This window comes from Cinclus cinclus, chromosome 25 (genome assembly GCF_963662255.1).
Source record: "Cinclus cinclus chromosome 25, bCinCin1.1, whole genome shotgun sequence".
In the NCBI taxonomy this organism is placed as follows: Eukaryota; Metazoa; Chordata; class Aves; order Passeriformes; family Cinclidae; genus Cinclus; species Cinclus cinclus.
This window is the reverse complement of record NC_085070.1, coordinates 1,940,789-1,951,366: the sequence shown is the minus strand read 5'-3', so window position 1 is coordinate 1,951,366 and position 10,578 is coordinate 1,940,789. Positions and strand designations below refer to the sequence as shown.

Genomic DNA, 10,578 nt, shown 5'->3' with positions numbered 1-10,578 from the left:
GTTGTGGGGTTTCTCAGCAGGGCTTTTCCTGCCCCGAATCATAAGGATATTATAATGCTCGGCTAGGATGTGTAGTTCGGAAAGTTTTTGGGGAAAAGATGTCAGAGTTGTAAGAATAAGGAGCGTTCTCTCAGTTGTGTCAGTTGCAGGAAAGCTGCATTCCCCTTTCCCTGGGAAAGAGCACCGCTCCATCTAGTGGGGTCTTCCTAAAAGTCCGAATGAGTCACGGGAGGGGATTTCGGTTTGAAAGGCCAAGGGATGTTGGGGAAAGCCGCGGCGAGATCTGCTCTCCGAGCGGCCACACCTCCTGCTTAAGAGCGGCTGGGAGCCCGGCCCCGGGGCTGCCGGTGCCGGCCCGGCTGGGTGGCTTTTCGGAGAGCTCAGACTTCCCTCCGGCCGTGCCGGCTGGTCGGAGCCCCGCTGCCCTGGGGCCGGCTCCGCCCGGCGCTCCGAGCTGCCCTGGCCGGGGAGCCGCAGGGATCCGTGGATGCTCCGGAGGCGGATGGCTGCTCTGCCGCTGTGGGTGGATGCAGCCCTCAGGATGTTCTGCCTTCTCCCTTTCCTAGGGGAAGAGAGGACGGCCCCGTAGATCCCGCCGAGCTCCCGCCTGGACCAAGAGGACGGGCCGTAAGTAGCCGTGATTGCTGCCAGCTTATCCCCGCCCTGCTGGGACTGGTTTCGCCCTCTCCCACTGCCGTGGATGCAGGAAAAGGTCTCCCCGGAATGGCAGTCCTCCTTCCCGTGTGGGTTAACGCAGCGCTGAGGTGATGCTGAGGGTGCAAAGTGATGGGCCAGGTTATTTGCTGGGAATGTCCCTCTGTGTTGGCAGCATGGGAGAAAAGAGCAGAGAACAATCCTGGGGCTGGCCGGATCAGGCTGTGCGGCTTCTCTGGGGGTTCCGCTCCTCTGAGTCCGGTGCAAAACAGGAAGCAGAGGAGAAACCATGGGGCCAAGGTTGCACATGAGCCTTGCAAGGGAGATGGTGACTGCAGGCATCTTCTGAGGCCCCAAAAGTCAGAGTCAAAAGCCATTGGGAGCGGGAGCTGCCTGAAAGATAATGCAGCCCTGGGGCTTGATATCCCTTAATTTCCCACCCCTTTTCCCAGAAGAGCTGGGGCATTGCTTGAGTTTGGGTTGGGGGTGGGCTGGAGTATCTCCATGGTTTAGTTTTTACCTCCCAGAACTGCAAGGGAGTGGTGCTCCCGGTGGATGTTCTGCCTGCTGCTCCCAGGAGAGCGGGGAGAGGCTGCCAGAACCCAGCCTGGACTCCGCCTGCACCCCCAGCTCACTCTGCCTCCCCCTTTCTGCTGCTTTTTGGGGGGACTTAGCCCAAAACAGGGGTTCAAAGCTGTGCTGCTAAAGCCATTTTTGCTGTTGCTGCTGCATCCCCTGGTGATCCCTGAGGATGGAGATACCGGAGAGTAAACACGGCACCGAGGTGAGGGTGGCAGCAAAGGGAGGCTGGGTGGGGCAGGTAGGAGAAGGGTGTGGCTGGGTCGATGTCGGGGAGCAGGGATGAAATCCCACAGGTCACATTATCACTGCCCTCACCTCCTTAGCAGGGGCTTGTCACCCTGTGGGTGGCTCTGCTGTCTTCAGCAGCTTGGCCATAACGTTCAGGGGGTAGTGAGCTGCATACAGCAAGAAAAGGTCTTTATTTTAGTGTTTTAAATAGCAGAAGAATGATTAAACCTATATAATAAAAATAATCATATATAATTTCTAACATTGTATCTTAACTGTAGTCCTGTAGCTCTACGATGGCCTGGGGTTATCCCAGAGCTGTGAGATGATCAGGTATACCCACACAGCCGGTGTTTTGGGGCTGTAGTAAGGGATTTGTGTCCCATCCCTTTGTTTTTTTTCTGCAAGGATTGAAAAAAAAACGTGGGGGGAGAGGAGAGGATGGAGCCAGGGCTGGTCTGAATTGCTCTGGATCACATTAAAACCAACAGTGCCATGGGAAGGCAGAAGCAGCCTGGATTTATCCTGAGGACCTGCCGCTGTGGAAATACTTGTTGTACCTGAACTTATTTGCTCTTGCCACCTTCAAAATTGCAGCCTGGTCATGTGTAAATGTTTTGTTAAGACTCACATGCCAAGGAGGGGTTGTTTTCTCCTATCGTAAATCTTTGGCTGGGTTATTGTGTGCCTGGGATACCAGGCAAAGGTAACAGCGCTGCCTCTCCGAGTAAGAGGCAATTAAGATTCCTTTAAAGATTCCTTTAAAGTGACTCGCAGGGCTCTTAAAATAGGATAACTGTGGGTATCAGTGCTGGCTCCACACCCTCTGTGGGGTTGTGCCCAATGTCTAATGGAGTTGATTTTGACAGTGTTGTGTCCTCACGACCCTCGTCATCCCCCCAGCCCATGGCACTGCCGCTCTGGCTCTTGACATCGCTCTGCTCTGCGGTTTTTGGCATCCCTGGTCCCCCCTTGGTATCCCTCTTTCCCTGCCAGCATCCCCATCCCATGCAACATCTCTTGGAGGGGGCTCAGATGTGATCCCTGCCGCCTTTTGGGCTTGCAGCACTGTTTGTTGCGATCCCACAAGAATTTTCTTCCCAGCTTTGAAAAAAAATTCCCTGAGCACCAGGAGCTCGCAGCAGTCGGGGTGAGGAAGGTTTGGGATGCCAGGCTGGGGATTTGAGTGTCTCTGATGCTCTGCCAAGCCCAGGCAGCGCCTGCAGTTGGCTGGATCCTTTCCCTGCAGGATGGCCCCCGGCTGCCTCCCAGGTTGTGCTCGGGCTGGGGCAGGGCAGGGCAGGGCGTGGGGGCGAGCCTGGCTCTGCTCTGCCGGGCTCCTCCGGCGATCCCAGCCCTACCACACGCAGAACCCCCGCGGGATGGGGGCTTGGAGGATCCCGGGGCTGTGAAATGCTCCTGTGGGGGGTAGATCCTGGGTGTTGTCTTCCAGGGAGCACAGGATCTGCCCTGCTGGTTCCCAAAAGCGCGGGAGAGATGATGTGGCTGGGCTGAAGGGGTCTGTGCTGTCCTGGCTGTCTGTCTGTCCCCCTTTGGCTTGCACTGCTAAGAGTGAATCCTTACGGACTGCCAGTGCATCCCTTCCTCGGGTGCTATCCAATTCTCCTTCAGTTAAAAATAAAGGCATGTTTTTTGGGGATAAGCTGTCAGAGATGATTATTTCTCAGTGAGCATCCTTCTTACCCAGGGAAGCTGGACCAGGCGGTGGGTGGCTCCGTGTCCTATGGGTGTGTGGGATGGGATGGTGGGAGCACAGGAGAGGTGTCCTTGCCTCGTGTCATCTTTTTCTCAATGCATAGGTTACCATGGAAACATAAAGGTACCAAGCCTGCTGGTCCATGATGCTTTGCCAGGATGGGCTGGGATCACCATCCATCCATGCTGGGATGGCATGGGGAAATTTATAACCGCTCCTCACCTTCGTGCTTTTTCCATGCCTTTAAATTCATTTTTCCCCTTTTTTTTCTGGGGGCAGCTTGGCAGGTGCTTGCTGCCCCTTTGTGGATTGGCATAATTTAAATCTGGAAATGCTGGAGCCATTGAGGCAATGGGACAAGATGGGAATGAGTGGATGGAGACACAGGGATGAATTTCTCTGAGTTTCCCCCCTGGCAGGAGGGCCAGTCTGTATGGATGCTGCTGGCATCTCCCAGGGGACATGGTGAAACTGGGAGGCAAAATCCTGCTCCAAGTTGGAGGTAGACAGGGAAACTCCATGAGACTTGGACATGAGTTGCTGCTGCAGCATCCTGGGATGGGGCTTTCCCAGACCACAGGGTGGGGAAGGGAGTGGGAGAGGGGGAGTGGGCCATGGGGCTTTTGGATCCTTTGTGCAGTGATAATTGCAGCATGTGGTGCTGTGGGGGTGCATCCTCCAACATCAAAGAAGGGCTTTTCCAGGCACTTCTTCCAGGTGTGGGGAACTGGATCCAGCTGGGATTTCCCCCCCAGTGTCAGGGCTTGGCGGGACAGGCGATGCCCTGGACCAGCCCTGAGGGAGAGAGGGTGGATCCCAGTGAGTGCTGAGCCGGACAGGGATGCTGCAGTGTGGGATCCAGGGAGGATGCTGTGGTCAGGGGTCTGTCCTGGGGGATCTGAGGGATGCTGCACGGGCTCTGAAGATGCTGTGATGGGCAGGGATACTCAGGGAGACTTGAAAGATGCTGTGGGGGCTCAGAGTGATGGGATGGGGATGCCAGTGGGAGGGCTCAGAGGATGCTGTGATGGGAAAGGGATACCCAGGAGGGCTCTGAGGATGTTGTGGTGGGACAGGGATACTCAGCAGAGCTCTGAGGATGCTGTGGTGAGACAGGGTTGTTGCAGAGGGCTCTAAGGTGCTGTGATGGGACAGGGATGCTGCAGGCTCTGAGGATGCTTCAGGACTGGGGATGCTGTGGGGACCAGCAGGACTTTACAGCATCACTCCCTCCAGCAGCCCTACGAGGAGGACACAGGACCTGGCTCAGGGTGTTCAGACCTTCGTGCTTTCAGCAGCTGCTCTGGTTTGGGCTGTGGATCTGGGAGGGCTGTGGGGAGCTTGAACTCATTCCAGAGGCACCACAGGCGTGGGGGCAGCTGGGTGTGCTCTGTTTTGCTCTGCATTCCCCAAACGCTTCACTAAACAACATTCCTTGTCCTCGGGGATTATTAGCCGTGTTTACCTTAGATAAATTTTGCATCAGGCCCAACTTGTGCATACAAACCCTGGGAAAAGATCATAAAGCTCTCAAAAATATTAAAAAAACTGGTATGTAAAGGCAAACATTGTGGGCAGAGAGGATTTTCCCAGTGCTTTCACTGGTGGAAGGGGCGGAATGCGCTTGGTTGGGTGTTTTGCCATCCAAGGATGAAGCTGGGGGGGTGAATTTGGTGCTAAAATCAGGTCCTGATACCCAGCAATTTCCCAGCCTTGGGCAAACAGGGGTATCAGGCCCCCCGAACGTCCCCAGCCTCCAGCTCAGCTCAGCTTGGGGCTTTTGTGGCCAGTTTTGCAAAGAACAAAACCCCCCAAGAAGCACAAGCTGCTTCTTACCTTCCCCTACTTTTACTTTTTCCAAGAAATTGTAACATGTAAAGCGGTGAGACCCCCTGTGCCTTCTCCCTGTATTGCTCCCACCCTTGAAGATCCAGGCGTGGGTTTCATCTTCCTAAGCAGGAGAGGCTTGTTGAGCTGGAAATACGGACGCAGGATGAGAGCCAGGGTGTAAGTTGGGATGGAGGACTTGCTCCCCCTTTCTGGAGCCCCCAGGTAATGCTGGGCCACAATAACCCATGTTTTATGATGGAGAAATGGTTCAGAGGAAGAGAGGCCCTTTCCTAGAGGACGACCTCACCTGTCCCCATCCCTCTTCTGTCAAATGGACACAATTTTCTTTTTCTAGTGTTCTGTCCCGTTGCTTTTATTGTGGATTAATTGTCGTTAATTGCCTTTTAATTGCCTTTCCTGCCCTTTTAAATAAATTCCTCTCCTGTCCTTTTAACTTCAGAAGCCCATGACAGGGAAGGGAAGAGCGTAGCTCTTGTTGGACCATCTTCACTCCCATTTCTCCTCATTCTTGATCCATTTTTGCCCACAAACCTGGTGTTCTTGGCCAGCAGAGCTGTGGTGCTGCCGGGTATTTGGCAGGTGTCAGGTTTGTTAGCAGCGCTTCCTTGAGCAGGGAGGGATGAGGCTGATGCCCTCCCTCCCTCGGGTGACTAATCCCTGCAGACTCCCATGGGCAGGCTCTGATTGAGAGGCTTTGGATCGCCCAGCCTGGCCCGGGTATGCATTTCCCCTTGGCTGGCACATAATGCACTGAGACGTGGCTGGTTGGATCCAGGAGGAACTCACCAGGTGGCAAAGCCAAGCACAGCAGCTCTGAGCCTGGCTTAGAGCAGGATTCACCCTGGCAGCAAAGCCTCCCCTGTACCCCAAAGCTTCTCTCATCTGGTAAGTTCATTTGCTGTGTCCTGGTGGGATGGGATGAGCCGATCCCAGGACGGCTCCGACCACGGCTCTTTGCTCCTTATTCCAGGAGCGAGAGGTTTTGGAGGACAAAAGTGGTCCCACATCCCTGGGTAGTGTTTGTCTGGGCACTGAACTCGTGGCACCTCCTTTCTCCAGGCTGGGATGGGTGACTCCAAGGTGTTAGAGGTTCCCCAAGTATGTGATGCTCTTTGTTTTGATCCTGCTCGGCTGCTCCTGTCCCTTCTGACTGGCTTTGTGGTGACACGTTAGGCTTTGTACCTGCTGGTGCCAGGTGGATGCTTAAGCTGGGCTTAAAGTCTCCCCCCCCGCCCCCCATGGGATTTCATGGTTCAAACCCCACTGGGGGCTTGTTTTCCCTTTCTAATATTTTTTTTTTTCCTTTGGCCTTTAACCTGTAGGGCTGAAGCTCCCTGGGAAGTGCGGCTGCTTGCCTGGCTTTGATAAGCTCTCTAAACCAACCCTTTGGCAGCAAAGAAATGTGAATTTAAATAAACAAATCCTTTGGAGGACCCTTGTACCTGCTTGTCTGCAGATGCAGATGGGCGAGCAGGGGGTGATGCCTCTTGGATGGGGTTTAGGGTCAGCTCTGATGGGTTCTCACGTTTTCCTGTTTTCCTGCTGCAGGTAACCAGCCACAATGAGAGCTCAGGCCCCCGCTTGATCCCTTTCCTGCTGATAAAAATGATCAACAAGTCTCGTGAGTCCCACGGGAGATCCCATCTGCCTCTGTCCAAGCAGGGATGGGGCGCCTGGGGAATTTGCATTTGGAAATCTGGGGGTTGGATGCTGCTGAGCTTCCAGCTGAGCGATGGAATATTGGGGTACACAGGAGAAAGTCACAGTGGGGAGGGTGGTTTTGGGGACCACTGGGCTTGGACACCTGGAGCCCTTTGGACTCTGTTGCACAAAAGTGGGGCAGAGGTACATGGAAAAAGATACATGCCAAGGCTTTGATGCAAAGCATGCAGGAAGAAACAGGAACACAGTAACTTTTAAACCAACTGGAACAAAACCACCTGACACATTTTAGAGCCACTCCTCTCTGGGTCATGGTGCCAGCCAACTCTAGCTGCTCCCCAGGAAGAAGGCTCTGCCATCCTGGTCTAGCTAGTGATGCTGTGGGACCCCACAAGCAATCATCTAAACCCCATGGCTGATGTTGGTTTTTCTCTCCCCCTCCCCTCTGAGCATGCAGGAGGGAAGATACTCGGGGTGCTGGCTCTGTTTCTGGTGATGGTTTGGTACTCAATCTACCGGGAAGACAGGTACACACAGCTGTGAGTGCTTCTTACTCAAGTTTAAAGGACCTCCTGCCCTTTCCTTCACTTCTGGGAGGTGGCTTCTTCCTGCCCATCCCTCACAGGGATGCCAGAACATGGCAGGTTCCCTGGGTCTGAGGGGACTGGGGAGGTGGCAGCGTCCTGGGCTGCTGCTGGAGAATGGGAGACACAAACAAGGCTCCCCCTCGGTGGTTGGGCTCTGGGGTTTTGTGCAAATGCTGATGCTTTTCTGAGCCTGGGAGGGTGGGAAAGCCCTGCTCTCTTCCCACTGCCAGCAATTCTGACGGAGATGGGGAAAGTGGAGTGTGAGGTTCATGAGCAGAGCAAGAGAGACCTCTTCTGATGCAAGGCTGCAAACCCAGCAGATAAAGACCCAGACAGTGCCAGCCTTAAATCTGGCTGGAAATCTCTCACAACTTGGATCCTACAGGGGGGATGCCTGGGGGTGCCAGAGCCCCTTTTGCCAGGAGGGGGCTGCAGAGGAACGGGCATAATTTGATTTAATTAACCTCTTCCTTTACAGCTTTTATTTCCCTGTACAAGAAAACAACAAGACAACGTGTCCCCTTGGGGAGGTGGAAAAGAAAGCGGCACAGCTCATCGGGAAGTGAGTTTTGGGGCTGGGAGCAAGGAATGTGGGGGATACAAAGCCAGGACCCCCCTCCCTTTACCATCCCTGATCCCAGTCTCACTGACCCTTTGCTCCTTGGCAGCTACACGAGGGACCACCCACTGTTCTTGCAGCTGAAGGACTATTTTTGGGTGAAGACGCCGTCACTCTACGAGTTGCCCTACGGCACCAAGGGAAGTGGTAAGCCTGGCAGTGCTCAGTGAGGTGTGTCTGTCCATCCTGCTGCTGCTCCTGGGGTTTCAACTTCCCTTTTCCTAAAAACATCTGCAGGTTGATTTTGTTGGGGACTATTCCTGAGCTATTTTCTTGGGTTTTAGACTCTGCAGTGGGTATCTCCTCACCCTGGGTGCACATGGTGCCTCTGAAAGAGATTAGGGTGGACCAGGTATTATTAAGGCCCAGAGACAGATTATCTGCCTTAAACCAGGATTAACAGCAGCAGCAAATTCAGCAGGGATGGGGCAGCACCCAGGATGTTGTGCCAGACAGGAGCTGACTTCCTCACCTTCCTCACCCTGTCCTTGCCCTTGCTTTGCAGAAGATGTCCTCCTGCACCTGCTGTCCATTACCCAGTACTCCCTGCCCGAGAGCATCCAGAGGTAACATCGGGGTGGGTCTAGGGGCTTTTCTTTCTTTTTCTTCATCACTGCTCTCCTGGGGGAGTGGTTGGAATTTGTCTCCTGTGGACTCAGGACTTGGCAAAATGAACCTCTGCAACCCAGGGGTGGTGGATGGAGCATGGGATGGAGACTGGACAGGTTTAACCTCCCTGGGGGTTAAAATCCCCGTGGTTTTGGAAGAGGTTTGGTTGAGACAGGGTTTTCTCTCGCAGCCTGAAGTGCCGGAGGTGTGCTGTGGTGGGCAACGGCCACCGGCTCCGCAACAGCTCCATGGGGGACACCATCAACACCTACGATGTTGTGATCAGGTACAGCCCTGGGCCCGGCCCACCGCTCCCTCCCCTGTGCCGCCCGCAGCTGGGACTGACACCTGTGATGTCCCAAAGGCTGAACAACGCCCCGGTCCATGGCTATGAGCAAGACGTGGGCTCCAAGACCACCATGCGCCTCTTCTACCCGGAGTCAGCCCACTTCGACCCCCGGGCCGAGAACAACCCCGACACGCTGCTGGTGCTCGTGCCCTTCAAGCCTTCCGACTTCCAGTGGATGGAGGCCATCCTTAATGACAAGAAGAGGGTGAGTGTGGTGGGGAACCAAGTCCAACCCCTCTCTGGCTGCTCCAGACTCCAGTTGACATGCCACCCCACTCCTGGGGACATTTGGCCTCTTGCAGGTTCGGAAAGGGTTTTGGAAACAGCCCCCGTTGATCTGGGACGCCAACCCAGAGCAAGTGCGCATCCTCAATCCCTACTACATGGAAGTAACTGCTGCTAAACTGCTGAACCTCCCCATGAAGCAATCACGGAAGGTCAAACAGGTAAGGGGTGAGGATGGCCACTCTCCCTGCACACCCTGAGGGGGGACAGCATGTCCCTGTGTAGCTCCCACAAGACTGTGGCTCTTTGTCCCCTAGAAGCCCACCACGGGGCTGCTGGCCATCACCTTGGCACTGCACTTCTGTGACCTGGTGCACATCGCGGGCTTTGGCTACCCCGATTCAGCCAACAAGAAGCAAACCATCCACTACTACGAACAGATCACGCTCAAGTCCATGGCTGTAAGTGTTTGCTCCACAGTTTTATCTCCGTTCCCCTCATTTGTCCCCCAGGATCGGGGGGTGGCAGCCCAGGAGAGCAGTGCCAGGATGCTGAATGGTGTAGGAGGTTCTTCCCTCTCACTCCCATGATGAAGGTTGAAGTCCAGATGTCCTTTGGAATGTCCTTTGGATGGTCATCATCCAACTTGGTAGCCTCTTTGGAGGCATTGGAGAGTCTGATCCATCCCCACATTATGTGTGAGAAGAGCTCATGGACACGGGAATTGGGTGGGAAGGGTTCCGTCCGTGCTTTGGGTGGGGGGCTGAAGTCCCTGCTGGTGGGGTGGGCAAGGTGGAGGGTGGGAAGGTGGGAGGGGTGGAAGGAAAGCCTGTGGCCCCTCCTTGCCAGACTCTGGTATCAGCCCCTGCTCCCCATCCCACAGGGGTCAGAGCACAACGTGTCACACGAGGCCATGGCCATCAAGCGGATGCTGGAGCTGGGACTTGTCAAGAACCTCACCTACTTCTGAGGATGGCGGGGCTGCACAGGGACACCATCCCCCTCAGTGAGGGGACACCATCCCTTGCTCTGGCATGGCCAGAGTGACCAAGGGCAGAGCATCCTTGTCACCGCCGCCACCTGGGACTCTGGAGCGGGGCTGGGGGGCTGTGCTGGACTGTGGGTGCCCAGGGTGGGGCAGCTCTTGGGGGGTGCAGGGAGCCCGGCGGGGCCGTGGCCCAGCGCCTTTTCTACTGACACACTGAAGCTACCAAGGACTTGGAGGGGGTTTTTGGGGTAGGGGGGTCCTCCCTCCCAGCGGGCCTGAGGGGGTGAGTCAGGGCAGGAACCCTTGCCCTGGACATTCTCTTTCCTTAATTCTCTCATACACTGACGAGGGCCCTGCTGAGGGGCTGATTTTGGGGGTCCTGGCCACTCCCCCCCACTGGGAATGGGAGCCTTTGGAAGCTAATGTTGCCTACTCCCTGCCCTGGACCTCCTCCCAAATATTTAATTCCCCCCCTTTTTTTAATTTCCTTTTTATTACTTGGCAGCC

The 10,578-nt window shown here is 55.1% G+C and overlaps 1 protein-coding gene across 3 annotated transcripts; it reads left to right on the top strand.

Annotated features, from left to right (window-relative positions):
• Positions 1-527: 527 nt before the first annotated feature.
• ST3GAL4 (ST3 beta-galactoside alpha-2,3-sialyltransferase 4) lies at positions 528-10,053 on the top strand. Of its 3 annotated transcripts, none has more exons than XM_062508732.1 (10): positions 528-543; positions 7,155-7,233; positions 7,760-7,843; positions 7,950-8,047; positions 8,406-8,466; positions 8,700-8,795; positions 8,874-9,063; positions 9,161-9,304; positions 9,401-9,544; positions 9,967-10,053. In XM_062508732.1, exons 1-10 carry the CDS (start codon positions 528-530, stop codon positions 10,051-10,053), a joined length of 999 nt encoding a protein of 332 aa, XP_062364716.1. The 3 variants fall into 3 exon arrangements, with proteins under 3 accessions (XP_062364716.1, XP_062364717.1, XP_062364718.1); XM_062508733.1 differs by lacking the exon at positions 528-543 and adding an exon at positions 6,596-6,653 and having other exon boundaries at positions 7,152-7,233; XM_062508734.1 differs by lacking the exon at positions 528-543 and adding an exon at positions 6,605-6,653 and having other exon boundaries at positions 7,152-7,221.
• Positions 10,054-10,578: the final 525 nt, after the last annotated feature.